At 25.4% G+C, this 15,984-nt stretch overlaps 1 protein-coding gene across 1 annotated transcript in view; it reads left to right on the top strand.

Annotated features, from left to right (window-relative positions):
• Positions 1 to 4,032: 4,032 nt before the first annotated feature.
• The window catches only part of LOC129614409 (myb-like protein Q), a 102,620-nt gene continuing 90,668 nt past the window's right edge, over positions 4,033 to 15,984 (top strand). The window contains exons 1-3 of the mRNA XM_055528997.1: positions 4,033 to 4,128; positions 9,785 to 9,837; positions 9,881 to 9,948. Coding sequence (XP_055384972.1) covers positions 4,033 to 4,128; positions 9,785 to 9,837; positions 9,881 to 9,948 — 217 coding nt within the window. The remainder of the gene's footprint in view (positions 4,129 to 9,784; positions 9,838 to 9,880; positions 9,949 to 15,984) is intronic.

Below are 15,984 nucleotides of genomic sequence, written 5' to 3'. Positions count from 1 at the left end.
GAGGAAAGTGGTATACTTACAAAACCTCTACATAAAGAAATTTGTAGCCTTTAAATTATTTATGTTGAAAATTTAAGAAAAAGCAGCTATAAAATAGTTAAATATCTTCAATTGTTATTATTCATCATGAATCTTAATTATTTTTGGTATTAATATTTGGAAATTTTTTAGAAAATCTTACAAAACTTTGTAAAAATATCTTAGAGTTGTCTAAATCAATTTAATTTGTCATAATTTTTGTTGTATTTTTTTTTTTTTGTTTATAATTATTTTTCATCATTGTCATGATAAATTTGTTCTTGTGGAGAAATAACATTGTTATACCCTTGTTTCCTTTTTAACAATTATTTATGTACAAATTCTATATATATACTATATTTTATATATACGAGTATAGATATATAGTATTTATAATACTGCTTGTTTATTATTATAATACTTTGTTATGTTTGCGTATATAAATGAAACAATAATAAAAGAGTTTTTTTTTTCCAATTCTAATGTGTAACATATTCACAGGATATTCAATTATTTATTGTCTATATTTGTTAAATTAAAACTAAAATTTTCATGTTTTTATTACACATATACATATGTGTATATATTCTATGTATATGTGTACCTGTGTTTGTATAATATAAAAATAGGAATTTGTACAGGATGTAATTTGAAAACTTTGAAAAAGTATTAAAAATATTTTTTTTTATTTTATTTTTATTTAAGAATAATAATAATTGTCATATATTTAATATATAGAAAGAATTTCTATCATAAATAAAAATTAATGTTGTATATTGCCTTACAACTTCTTTTCATTTCCTTAGCATATGACTGTATATAAATTTATATACACAAACTATTTTGTAATATTACAATTCTCATATACTTACCTTTGTAATATAAAATTTTTAGTAATCTATGAATTCTGTATGTATTTTTAATTATAATAACATTTTTTGCTTTGTATGCTTATTACACTGAATGCTTATGAATGAATAATAAGAAATTTCTTTATGAAAATATTATTATGCTTTGAATATATTATAGGTTTTTTTTTTTATAAATATAAATTTTATTTCTTATATGAGAATACATAAATTAATTAAAGTGAATATTGTAGGCAGGAGTATAACTTTTATTAAGATTCTTTCATATTCTGTTTTAAGACAACAAAAAAATTAAAATCTTCCTTATTTTGTTCGTATAATATAATTCTAGATTTTTATATTATATATTTAGTTTAATTGCTAATTAAGTGTAGATGAATGAAAAATATCAGTATGCTTATGTTGTTGAAAATTATATGAAATAATCGAAAGGAACGGGTTCCTAAAAACGAAGTATCAAAGCGAACCGTTCGAAATCTGATAATGTTATTTTGGACACATATATAATAATAATTATGTAATATGTAGGATTAGTTAGTTGCTTATGTAATAAAACTCATCTACAACAGCAACACCCTATATAAACTCCATTGCATGCAGAAAAATGGATCATTTGTAAAAGTTCGCGTTATCAAATTGAACTCTGCCTTATTGTAGCTGAAAATCGTTTGAAAATAAACCTGACATTAATTCTGATGAGATGTAGTTTGACTGGAAGGCACTACGACTAAAATGTCTTCCAATGTCGGAAGATTTGATACATTTTGATAATTTCTTTTAGGGTTATGCCAAGTCACTAACTTATGCCTTGGAATTCTGGTGGTACACATTGCTTGCGTTAATAATGATATATATATATCATATATAATATTATATATATCATTATATAATAATGATATATATATAAATTAAAATTGGGAATCATGAATGTCGAAAGCAGCTTCAGTGATCCGTTAACATTAAATTTTGTGTGTTAGTTTTAAGAATTTTTTATAATATTGGAATCTTATGGGTTTTGACTGCTTCTGTTTAAAGAACTCATCGAAAATCTTGTGTTTCTTTCGGACAATTAAACGAACTTTATTTATTTTCCAGGCCTGTAATGCTTTTCATATTACTTATTTTATTAAAAATTAATCGTTCGACATCGTATTTAAAAAATCATTAAAATTTAAAATTAAAAATTCATTGTTTTTAACACATATGTTATTTTAATACTTGAAAATACTGTAGAGATTTCATTTATATAACCCTACTTACTTACAAATATTTGAATTACTTTAAATTGATTATAACAATGTCCTTCGACATTAACACAAGGAACAACTCCACATCTTTTCTTCTCTATGTTATTTTAATATTTTGTATATAACTTAAGGACTAAATTTGTATATCAAGTTTATTTAATATTCAAGCAAGTACACATAGCTAATCTATGTGTAGGCTTTAGGCTTTTTCCATTATTCCCTCATCATTAATTGATATATTTTCTCTGTACAGGCAGAAGGAAAAAAAAAAACAAAAAAAAAAAAACTGAAACTTTTTTCTCTGCTAATATTTTCCTTTTCATATTCTTGTGTTACGTAAATAACGCAGAATTGTACAGGTGTGTTGTTAACGCATGCGTATTAAATTTTGATCATAACCTCAATTTTTTTTTCGAAACATAAATAAAAGGATGTATTGTACAATAATTGTGAAAGTATAAGAATAATTTTCTGCTGGGGTATTTTTTAATGCTCCTCTTTTGTTTACTAAAATCTCATTTTGCCGGTATAATTTTTCATTTTATTCGACTGGGGATATTAACGTATATGACATGAACATGTATACATATATTATTTGTAAATATAAACAAACGAATATACACGTACATTAGTTTTTATATATGGAGCTTTGAATGTGTTACGGTATGTAGTATTAAGGGTATGATAAAGTGGCGACATATGGTTTTGTACATATGTGTTATTATGTTTACATTGCGTTAGTCAATAGGCTCCTTTTCATATGAGATAAATAAATAAAAACAAAAAAAAAAACAGTTTTGTTTTGTTTTCTTTGTCGAGTTGTACAATTTTTATTTAAAGCTGACATTTTCTAAATGTTTTTTAAAAGCTCTTAGTATATTCTTTAAAAGCAACTTAAAGCGTTCTTCTTTAAAATGTTTTGTCTTTTTGAGAAATAGAATTTGCAAAGAAAAAAAAATAATAGAAAATAAAAATCATAGTCTAATATCAACAAAGGTAAGCTTATTTTCATGTAAAAATTTAGAATGGAAGTCGAATAACAATGCGCTCTTTAATTATATGAGGAATCATTAACTAGTTAAAATATTATTAATAATGGGAAAGACAAGGTAAGAGCGGTTATTTTGAATTCAAAAAATAATTGTATGTTAATGAAATATGAGAGTGATAAAAATAATTAAAAGCGGTGGCATTAAATTTTGAGTCGTTTCCATACTAATAGAATTTCCCAATATGCAGGCTCTCAGAGAAAATCGATTGAATATTTGCAAAAATATTTTTGAGTTTTTAAAAAACATATTAATTTTGACTAAAATTTTTAATTTAATAATTGGTAGGGTATGTGCATTGAATATGATTAATTACTTTAGCATTTTAAATATGAATAATTATTCGAGCAATATGAAAAACGATCTGGCACGTGTATTGCGACATAGGCCTTGTGTTTTAATGGCGTTTGAAACGTAGGGATCAGAAATTTTTTTAATTTATTAAGTAATAAATTACCTGATGTTAATAATAAATATTTATTCTCATTAATTAAGTGAAATATTGTTTTCCCGTCAGTAAATTTGAGTTTATTAAAAATTTTGAATTGGGTTTTAATAATTGTATTTGAAACAGGTTTAAAACAAATATAAGATATTATATTTTTCATAGAAGATTTTCGCAAAGGAAATAATAGAGATTTTAGAGATGAGCCGATGAGTAATTAAATTTACAAAATTACAAAAGAATTCTTCTAAACAATTGATTGTAAAGAAATCCAGCAAGACTCGCAGCAAAATTTTGCAAAACAACGGAACGGGCTTAACCCGGACCCAGACAACAATTATGACCAAAAGATACTAATGTTGCTAGACTAAAACCTCATCAATAACAATTTCACCTAATTCAAAATGAGTGGAATTCGAAAACTCCGCCCCAAAAGTAATTCATCAAAGTATCATTCATCAACAAAAAAAACTCTCATCGACCATAAAAGCGCTTGGGAAGTGAGAAGAGAAAGAGATGGAAATATGATATCCAAAAATCTTCTAGAATTCATGAAAATGTCACTTCCAACACGATCAAGTTGACACCTATAAAAATTCAAAGAGAACCCTTAATCGATCATATATGCCAAAAAAGCCCAAATAATCTGCATGAGATCCTGACACTATACAGGTATTCCTTGTCGAATTTCTTGCAAAGGGGCTGCGATAACAACTCATTGGTCAAATGTGTCCTAGTCTTCTTGACCCATGCGTATAATACTTTCAGCTCATTATGACGTTATTGTTTGCAAGCTTTTCAAGATTTCCAATTCAATTTTACTTTCTCTTTTACTGTCAATGAGATTTCGCCCCTGATTATCAAGAATTCTTTGTTACTTACATATTTTCTTGGATATTATATTTTGTGTTCTTGAATATCTGTTTACGAAGACTTGCTAAAGTCAATAAAAAGCATTAGTCGTTCATTAGTTTATTGTTCAATTCTAATTAAAAATGTTTTTCGTTTATCGACGGAGCTCTGATTCGAATTTAATGTAATCATGTACTTCAAAAACTGCATGTTTTTTTTCGAATAAACGATTATGGTGAGTTGTTGCTAAAAATTTGTACGACTAAACATAGTAGTGTAAGGCCTCCATAATTACCACAGAATTATAAGTAGTTCTTCTTACTTAATTTGATTATCAGACCATTTTTCTAATATTATGCTTTACCTTTTTCACTTTCATATAGTTTGTATCTGCATACACTTGCAGGATATTCAGATAGTCTTAAGTTTACTTGTTTTCTCTGATTTGGTGAGTGCCGTTTCTTTGCCGTTCTTGCATTTATTTAATATTCTTACACTATTTCAAAAATAATAAGTTTTATTACGGGATTCTCCGTTTTCTACACTCTTCTACACTCTGCACTGCATTCTAACGTAATTTAAATTTATAAAATTTAATATTAAAGAATTTAATTAATTTTTTTTTCAAATTATACTTGAATAGAATTTTTATGTTACTCATATTAAGACTAAAAAAAAATAGGCAAACTATTTTTGTACCCAATTATCGATTTAATTTTTGTTGTAAAACTTTTTTCTTCTATAATAAGTTTTCAATAAAAAAAAAAGATAAAAAGAAGAAATTTGCTGCAGTATATCATCTCTTAAATGATTATTAAATTTTTTAATTCCTTTTCGAACTCAGATGATGATATTCTGCTGATGTCCTAAAAAAACGATCAATATAAAATCACTATTTCTGCTGTTTTTTTGTTCAATTTTTTTTTTCTTTTAGTTCCTTTCCTTGTTTTGTTGACTGAATTTCTAGGTCATGTAAAACTGAAATAAATTAAAAATGAAGCTAACAAAACAGCAATGGCACACAACTAAAATAAAGAAAATAAAAATAATAATAAAAAAAAAAAATGTTCCATTTAAGAAACATCTAAAAGCTTACAGCCTAAAGAAATGTAAACGGCATTTTATAATAGAAGACAAATAAATTCATTGCCATATACTCGTATATCGTATGAGTATATATTCGAAGAATGCACAAATTAAATTGTATAACCCCATTTATTAAACAGAAAATCTAGTTAGTGGTATTGTTATTTAATAAATATAATTTTGTGTTATAATATTATTTTACAAAATACATACATACAAATTATAATTTATATTCGATATGCATTTTGCAAGCATGTTTTTATGTAATGTGTTTATTAATTTTTTTCTTTTTTTTTAGAAAGCAATGAACAGAAAAATATGGCATGAGATCATTTGTACAGTAGAAAATTTATTTTTAGTTTATTTAGTTTAGTCCTCGGATTTTTTGTATGTATGTATATATGTACATATAGCCAAAAAATAAATATCAGAATTTTAATGTGCAACACATACATTATATATACATGACTATATTGTTAAATAAATACAAGTGTAGATATATTTAAAGAGACTGCATTGAATTTAATGAAACGTGAATTGTCATTACACTAAATAAATATTATATTTGCTTTTAAAAATATCTACAATTTAATAATACAATATACTACATAGGTATATAAGTTCAGGTATATAATATAATCGAATCTCTAGTATGAAAGTTTATTAACTCAAAAGAAAAAGAAATTTTGAGAAAATCTTGAAAATCTATTTCTTACTAAATTATAAAAGAATTCATACCATACATTTTAATGGAAATGATGCATTAATTTAAATTATAGGACAACCTTCTTTAATATGCTTTATAGAGGTGATCCATAAATATTGTTAGGTTTACTCGTAATTATATTGGAATTCGAGGAATTGTCCTTTTCCATAACATTTTTGACCAAACTTTGCATCTTCATTGGAGCAATTTTTCAGAATTTTTTTTTTTTCAAAATTTTTTTTGTGATTTTCAGTTTAAGTTTTTTATAAAAATCCAGTCTCTAATGAACTCTTATTTATTCGACATGGTGTTGTTCTCGTGACAGTTCATATTACATATAAATTATTTTCGAGCTTACTGTTCTTTAAAGAGTTAAGAAATTGTGTTGAAGAATATTAAAGAGTTCTTTTTTTAAAATGAAACACTTACTGTATTTTTAATTTCATTAATACTAAATAGTAGTTTACGCTAACATACTCTTTATAACATGCTTACTAAATAGCTCGAAATACAATTATTTCAAGAATAACACAAGGAGCTCGGAATATTCATTTCAAAAATCAAAGAAAGATAGCGAGAATATAGGAAAACTTATTTTTGTGTTGCATGGTTTTTATAAATAACTCGTAATGAGCAAAAATGTACTTTGTTCACATTTTGGGAAAAGAAAAATAAATTATTTTATTTTCCACCCTTTCACTATATGGTCGGGAATGTTATGCAATATAACAAAATTAATAAAATCTGACCCAACTGATGACATAGCATTACAATTATTTGCTATCTAGATTAATTTTGCTTGTTTTTTAATTTATTTTTTTTTGTTTTTTTTTTGAATCTAAGATGGAAGTTGAAAAATCCTCTTATAAAATGTTTTAATGCTTAACAAGCAAGATTGAAATTAAATCCATCAACATTTTGTTCCATTGAGTGCATATATTATATATAGTGAGTATGTGCATGTGTATATGCATAAATAATTTATTTAAAGATAAATACTTCAACGTATTTGTATATAAGAAACAAAATATAAATATACTTTAAGTTTCAAATATAATTACTGAAAAGTGGAAAATAAATAAATAAAATAATTTTATTTGTATTAGGATATTTGATTATATAAGAAAATTTTTATATAAGGACGTCATTGCACAATTATATTCTGTTATCTTTATTGTTGTGTTTTTGTTTTTCTTCTTCTCAGAGTTCAATAATTAGTTGATGATTACTGTTAAACATATTAACGATGTTACATTGGTAGAATTTAATTTGAAAATGTGAAAGTTCAAATACCTTTGCGCTCCTTAAATTTTATTGAAGAATGGAAGCTATATATAACGATAGTATACTTCTTGCCGTATTCGGTAGCGTAGATTTGTGCATCGTGTATCAAGTAAAGCGTAAAATATTTTGTAAATATTTTATGACATTTGTAAATATTTTTATGACATCTTATATTTCATTTGATTTTATATTAATGTTTATTTGATATGAAAATGAATTATGGCCGTGAGGTGACGTTTATTATAATTTGTAGGTAAATATGTGTAATTAAATAAATATGTATTTATTTATGATATAAATTAACACTTTTATAAGATATTTAGTTAAGTATGTTTATAAAGAAATAAATACAATATGCTAGCTCATATGTTTGGAAATAGTTTAAACAAACATACTCATGGTAATTGTAGGATAAGAATTTTTGATAATATGATTTCTTTGCAACCATATCTTTTTATTGCCTTCCATATAATTTAAATATAATTCTAATAAGTAATTCATAGGAGCATACACATGTTACATACATAATTGTGAATTTATTAAAATTATTTTACGAGTAAGTATATTTTTTGACTTGACTTTTTGATATTCAGATTTAAGTTATAAATCAAAGCTATTTCGCGTTATATGATTTATAAGATTAATTTTATAACAGTATTCATGTTGATTATAGAAATTGTCTTAAAAGTTAGTGACGAAAAAAAAATTAAGATCAAAAATAAATAAGCAAATTTCAAGATCTTCTGTGTTTCTACACGAGTATGTGCGTTTATCTACATTTGGCAAATAAATCATTCGTACAAGGTTAGAAACGAGAGAAATCAGAGCATTTTTTGTGCCGAAGCTTGGGATGAATGTTTATATTAATGTTGCAATAAGTTTGACCTTCTGCGTGCTGCAGATCATAAAAAGGATGCCAAAGACAATGAAAAAGTATATAAAGAATGAAGAAAGGGAAGTAGTTCTATTAAACGGTATGCATATAGAAAGTCTACGTCTGTGGAGACAACCTTACACGATTTAAATACGCAGATAAAGACAATATTATACTTTGACTATTTTCTTGGAAGTCGAGGTGGATTTCAGTAATGTGGTGAAGGCTATTACACGGGCTCCCTTAAATCTGTGAGTATAGGAAGGTATCGAAAATTGGAGAGGATTAGGTGCCTACCATCGGATAGTCGGTAGGTTCAAGTGAAGTAGGGATGGTTTCATAAGGGGAACACGGCAAGGGGAAGTTCAATCATCGTATCACTTGGTCTTGGTCTTCGACAAATTTTTTTGGCTTACAGAGAGCATTGTTCCATGTACCTGCCCATTTGTAATGTGAAAAAGAAAACGTGACTATGGAGACGTTTCTTGAATTGGGGAAGCCTCAACTCTTTTTGATGATTAACGCGAGATTTGCCATTTTTAAATTGAAAATTTCCTGTGCTCCTACTTGTTGACGTAGCGCCGAGCTTCGCGTTGGCATTCAGACGGGCTAGCTAACTAACTTATCTTCTAGAGTCTAGTGGGCTTCGTAATATCTTAAAATTTAGATAACGTTGAATAAGATGATTGTATTACAACAAAAATAGCTTCTTAGTAAACTTCTTCAGTATAATGTATTTTATATAAATACATGAACCTCAATTTGTTCATAAAATTTTTAATTAATAAACTTAGTTGTAAAACTATTTTTTTCTATGTACATTTATTTAAAGAACATAAACAGTTCTGTAATGTAAATTAAAATAAGTCAACATTCAATACAATTATTAGTTTATCATACGTATAAATTGTTTCTTATTTTTTTAAAAATAATTAACAATATTTAAGATAAAAACAAGAATTTAGGAACAAGAAATTTAATCAAACATAATGTTTACATACAACCACTGTTTATAAATTATTGTTATAACATCAGAAGTTTTTCACCTTAACAATTAGCAAAAGCAAAATAAACTATTGATACAAGAAAAATAAATTTTGTAAATTTTTAGTGTGTTTTCTCATACCGTGTATTTAAGATAGAAAACCAAAAATAAAATAAAATTAACAAAACTAAAATATTATTATAGTTGAACGGGTCAACTCTGAGATATTCTTATATAAGAGAAAAAATAATGTAAAAGAATTATAAGATCGATGGTCAATAATCTAATAAGATTATTGAAGTGTACGTTCTTACTCTTTAGTAAGTTTACTAATTGTGTAATAGGTCATAAGATAATCTTTTTATTCAGATTGTCCAATGTATTGAAAGTGAGTTGAATAATAGATTAAAAAGTGTTAAACGGCAAGTATACTAATAAATTGCTTTAAAGATACCTGAAATACAGATTAAATTCGTCATTAAAACTTATCAGTAAAAATGTCTATTATATATTTTTAGGATGGCAAATGTCAAGTAAATTCCGCGTCGTATTCCAATCCATTCAGTATAAGAAAATTTTAACTGCTCTTATGCAATAATTAAGATAATACCCAAATTACAAATGATTAAAATTAAGGAGGTATCGAGCTTATTCTTAAGAGCTTACGCTGAATAAAATTATTTGCACCGATAGATTGTATATTGCAAAGTAGGGGTAACAGTGCACTGCAACTACTTTAAAATATATATTGTGCTCCTCAACTATAGGTGTGGAAAAAGACCCTACTACAACCTTTCGAGATCCATTCTCCTGATGAATTCGACTAAATTTTTCCGGCAGCCCGCTGCTTCGCCGGTGTGAGCACGTAATTTCCCAGTATTTCACTTCTCCTGCACCCATACTAAGTATATCTTTTCTTGTTACACGTTACGAATTGAAATGAAAATTTGAAATACAAATCACAAATTGTGTTATTTATCCTGCTATAAGAAAGGATTTTTGTTGCTTTTCTCTTCAACTAAAAAAATACAAAAAAGAAAAAAAAACCAAAACTTTTTCTAAACATTTTTCTTTTAAAGAAAATTAAATAAAAACAAAATATCATGAAATGCAAAAATAATAGAATAAAATATAAAATAAGTTCATATACAAGACAAGATAAAAACAAAGGAGTGTAAGAGAAGAAAAAACAAAATAAGAATTAGATAAAATGAATTCCCGAAAATACAAATATTTATCCCTGCGTTATGTTAAACAACATAAAACAACAATCAAAACATAAAAACTTCATCGTATCGAAAAAGGAATCCTTTTAAAAATTTCATTATATTCCATTATTTTTCTTGATATTATTACTTTTTCGAAAAAAAAACAAAAACAAAAAGAAAATATTTTCATTTTCCTTGCAGAATTCTTCTTTATCTTTCGAAGGATACGAAGTAAGTTTTTTTTTTTTTTTTTGTATTTTTTTCTTATTGTTTTTCGCCAATTTCTAAGAAAATTTCGGAAAATTTTCTACAAAAATAATTTTTTTTACGTTGATTTTTGTTTTTGTTTTAAGTGAGAATTTTCCCTGGAAAATTTTCATCAAAATTTTTTGTATTTAACATAAGTTTTTCTTATTCACAAAATTATTTGAAAAAAATTAATTACAGAGCTTTTGAATATGTTTGTCCTACCTTTTGTCATAAAATTTCAAAATTAAAAGATGATTTGTTATTGTGCTTGATTTTAGTTCTTCATGATGAAGAAAAATTATTACGGTGCAAACTTAAAATCGTTTTCGGAAAACTTCGTTCGAAAGAGTTAGAATTTCCTTTTCCAGAGCCTTTAAAGTTCCACGTTTAATTTCAGCATGAAGTTTTTCAGTTCTAATAATTCTTTGAAAGTGTTTGAGGAATCCCATGGTTTTCTGAAAGAAAAAAAAAACAGAAACATATTTATATGAGCTCAATAATCGAAAATTAATTCAACTCAACAAATAATTTTAAATTTATACTTACTTCCTTTGCACATTACTTTTCTGATGAAATCTATGCCATTACATTAATCATTCATGACACTATATATATAAACGTATTAAATCAAAATAAGCGGCTAGAAAACAACTATACCTTAATTAATTTTAAAATAACGTCTCTACAATTTATAAAACATGCTGTAATTAGATTAATTAAATAGAAAATTTAACATAAAATTAGAATTAAAATCATTGTGAGAAATGAAAATTCTTCGCATAATATAGGAAACTTCATTTTGGAAATTATTATTATTTGCTTAAATCATCTACTTTATTTTAGAACAAAAATCTTATGATATTATTACATTCTGGTTTTGGATAAATTTGGAAGATGGGAGCATAAACTTATTTTACCATTATAGTTGGTTTTATAACTTAAGTAATTGTTATTTATATTACTTTTTTATTGCAGCTCGATCAAATGTAATTTAACATTATGACTTTTGGGATTTACTTAACACAAAATATTATTGATAAAATGTAAATATTAATTCTAATTATGAAAATAACAAAATTTATTTTAAATGCTATAAAATTTTATTGAATAATAATAGTTTGGTAAAATTTTGGTTTTTATTTCTCTGGGTTTTCAGTAATGAGTTTAAAGGACAGTTGAATATTTTAATACTGAATAGATGCGGTGAAGATTGTAAATTTAATAAAGATTTCTTTTTATAGCTACATAGTCGGGCATTTGTTCTTTAATTGATTCCAACTATTTTTTTTGCATAAATCAGGTAGAAATCATTTTGTGCATTCTTCAGTAATCATTAGATTTGCAAGAATTTTGCAAGTTTCCTTTGCAGAATTTTAGATTTTTTTCAAACGTAACGCTTTAGAACTTTTAGCTAGGAAACGTGAAAGGAATTTGCAGGAAAGATTTATCAAAACTTACATTTGAAAATTTTGCATTTTTAATTTCTCGAATATGCTGCCAAAAAGAAAATCAATTCCAAGTTTTATACTGAATACGGGAACAAAAAAAAAATTATTTTGGCACACTCATATCGAATTTATGATTCAAGCCCCCACTGGACTCGATACCAAACCGAACTTAAAAATTCGGTTATTCGAACATTATATAAAATTGAAGTTTATATATTGTGGCTTGTTGCTAGTTAAAGTATTTTAAAATTTGCAGATGTTATACAAAATTTATTATAACTTTATATTGATGGACTCATAGATTTGTGCCTCTCAAATTAATGTGCTACAAATGGCATTTCATTGAGCTACTAAAAACTTTAGTTTGAATTTATTTTCAAGCTTTGCACTAAAATAGCTCAATCATTTATGAGGGGGTCCTAAACAAGACATTGTTTATAAAACACTATATGTATAACACAACCGAAACTGGTATGTGTTATTTATAGATTTCAGTTTTTGATTAAAGGTACATACAAGGAATGATTTATATTTTAAAATTTTTATATAATGAGCGATAAACAAAAATCAAAATTTTAATATGCGAAAAATTTAATTTTGTCAGAAAAAGATTTATAAACTGAATTAGGTCTATTCAATTTATTAAGCAAGTTCAATAAATCAATTTCAATCGTTTTAGAATTGTAAAAAGGGTACTTATGCACCCCCATTGTTGCTATTCTAAAAATATTTTACAAATGTATTTTTAATTAATTTTTCTGAATTTCGAAGGATAACACATACGAGAAACAATGAAAAACTTTTCAAAAAATCAAAATATGCTCTTCAAAATTTATAAAATCTGCAATTTAATCATTCATATTAAATGTATAATTGAATTAAAAAATTTTGTATAATAATAGCAATATTGCATTTTTAATAAAATCATTTTTAAATTTTAATAAACAAAAAAGCATCATTTACGATTGAGTGAATTTTTTCAATCAATAAATAATTTTCATTTTTTTTTTTGAAGTTCATTCGAACAAATAAGTTCAAAAATTTTATGAAAAAAAATCATTTTTGAAAAATATCTTGAAAATATTCTAAAGAATAATTTTAATCTAAATACAAACTAGATTTTTATTGATATTATTTTAATTAACCCAAAAACAAAAAAAAAATTGTTGTTTGTTTTTTTCAATTTTCTATTCGAATCAATCAACCTATAATATTTTTTTTAAATTGTACAAATTTCATCTCATCCACTTTAATTTCTTAGAAGAAAACAAAAGATATTTTTGTTATCCTTTCAACTATGTATAAATGTATGTGCGAGTATGTATTGTATATGAATTTTAAAATTGATTGAATCTGAATTTCTAATATTTTCTCTACTATTTCATATCTTTACGTTCAATTAATTTTTAATAAATAATATTTTGTTCATTCGACATTCATTCATTTTGTTCTGCACATACGCATACGAATAAATCATATAAAGATGTACATGCATATATTTGTGTTTAATATACAGGGTGAGCCACAAAGGTATATAGCAACATAGAGTTAGAGGGTCAAAAATTAGTAAAACTTTTACTCTCAGCTTCCGATTTACAGAAATTTTAAAGAATTTTCACGAAATTTCTACTTGTTCAAGTTTTTCTACTTAAAATTTCTGTTCCGAAAAAGGTACGGTCTTTAAACAAATAGTTTTTGAAATACTTAGTAATTGCCTTAAAATCAACATGTTACTTGGTTTTGTATTTTATGTACTTTTGGAATATCAAACATTCGAACTTTAACCAATATCAAAATTTTTCCTTTTTTATATATTTTTAGTTTTCTCTAACCCAATAATTTCGTACGAAATTTTTAGAAACTTCGAAATTCTTTTTTTGAAGTTTAAAACTTTAGCTTTAATTTAAGCCCTCAAACATAACAGAAAAACAATTTCTATGTCAAGATTTTAAAGGTCCTAATAAAAAATCACAAAATATTCTCTATTATTGATTTTTATTGATTTTAAATGCTGCAATTAAAATCTCTGTAACTCGGAAATCCTTGAGATTTTGCACTTATTCCTGAATAAAAGTTTTACTAATTTTTGACCCTCTAATTATAATTGTATAATAATATGTTGTTGTATACCTTTCTGAATCACTCTGTATATATATGACTAATAATATTATAGCCCAGCTTACCTTAGTCAGCTTTAAATTGTTATATTATAGGTATAGAAGGTATATATGTATATAGATAAGGTATGGGAAATATTTTATTAAACAATAGAAAATTTTAAAATTCTAGACTCTATTCATTTGGAACAACATAAGAATGGAAAAATAATAAAAGAAAGAAAAAAAATTAAACTTTTTATTTGCATTTAAGATAAATAAAACAAAAGAGTAACTTTTTCAGTTAGAAAACAAAAAAAAAAAAGGAGTTGCTTTTCAAAGTCACAATAAATCCTTTTTTTCGAAGTATATCAACTATACGTATGTATGTAGGCTTACCTGGAATTTTATATTGTTTTCCTTTCACTTTTGGAAAACTTTTATAATGTATACGAGAAATTTCTCATATATGCACTTGTTTAGGACGAGAAAATTTAATATTATAAAAATAAAATAAATGACCTGATGTTTATGTTCGTATGTGTGTGAAAATATTGCATTTGAGATTAGAAAATAAGAGATTGCCATATTTTTATATATAGATTCGGTTCTTCATTAATTTTCTAAGTGATATTCTAAAAAACTTTAAAAATGTAAAATTTTCTAAAGGTATGTGTCTGTATGCGTAATTCAAACTTTAATATTAATAAGGTATGCATGCATAAAATAAAGTTATAATTAAAATATAAATGATATTCGAGAATCTCTTTAGAAGCTTTATCAAACTACAATTTTAAATTAGCAAAAAATTTAATACCTCGAATTATTATTTCTTTTTATATGCGCAAAAATGTAAAATCGGTCCGCAAAAACGTCCAGTTCCCGAGGTCTAAGATATCCTAAAGTTGATCAATCCGCGTCATAGACAAAATAAACTCACATGTAAAATTTATTCTAAATCTGTTCAGTCGATCTTGAGACACACGGGTGTGCACACTGACAGGAAGACTGACAGACCGACATCTCTCTATAAATATTTTATTTTCGTTTCCTTACTATGGAAACTACTATGGTGTGCGTTCCCACCGAAAACTCGATTTACAAAATTTGTTGCCATACATAATCAACCTCCCTTATTGTTTGCAATGCGATCGATAAAAATTGTGGGAAAAAACTAGTTGAAAATTCATCAATGGAGCGGTTGTTTAGCAACCTAAATCTATAAATTTGAATGCATAAGTAAACAATCATTAACGTTTTTCGAATTGCATTTCAATTTGGGTTTGATTACCATATTTCTGTAAAAACATGCTGATATAAACTGCCGTATATTCTGAAATTTAATATTGTCATGGTCGACTGAAAATGTTTTTCCCCTGTTTGTTCCATAATTTTTCATACTTTTCAATTTCAAAAAGCTATAGAGTTTCTTTGATTGAACTTTTATCTTTTGCAAAACAACAAAATGCAATTAACACGACGTGTCATTAAAATATTGTCTATTTCGAATATACATTGAATATTGTTCTAAACACATGTATTTTAAATTACATATTATATGATTAAAC

This window comes from Condylostylus longicornis, unplaced genomic scaffold (assembly GCF_029603195.1).
Source record: "Condylostylus longicornis isolate FDR11 unplaced genomic scaffold, ASM2960319v2 ptg000107l, whole genome shotgun sequence".
Taxonomy (NCBI): domain Eukaryota; kingdom Metazoa; phylum Arthropoda; class Insecta; order Diptera; family Dolichopodidae; genus Condylostylus; species Condylostylus longicornis.
This window is presented reverse-complemented; position numbering and strand designations above follow the sequence as displayed.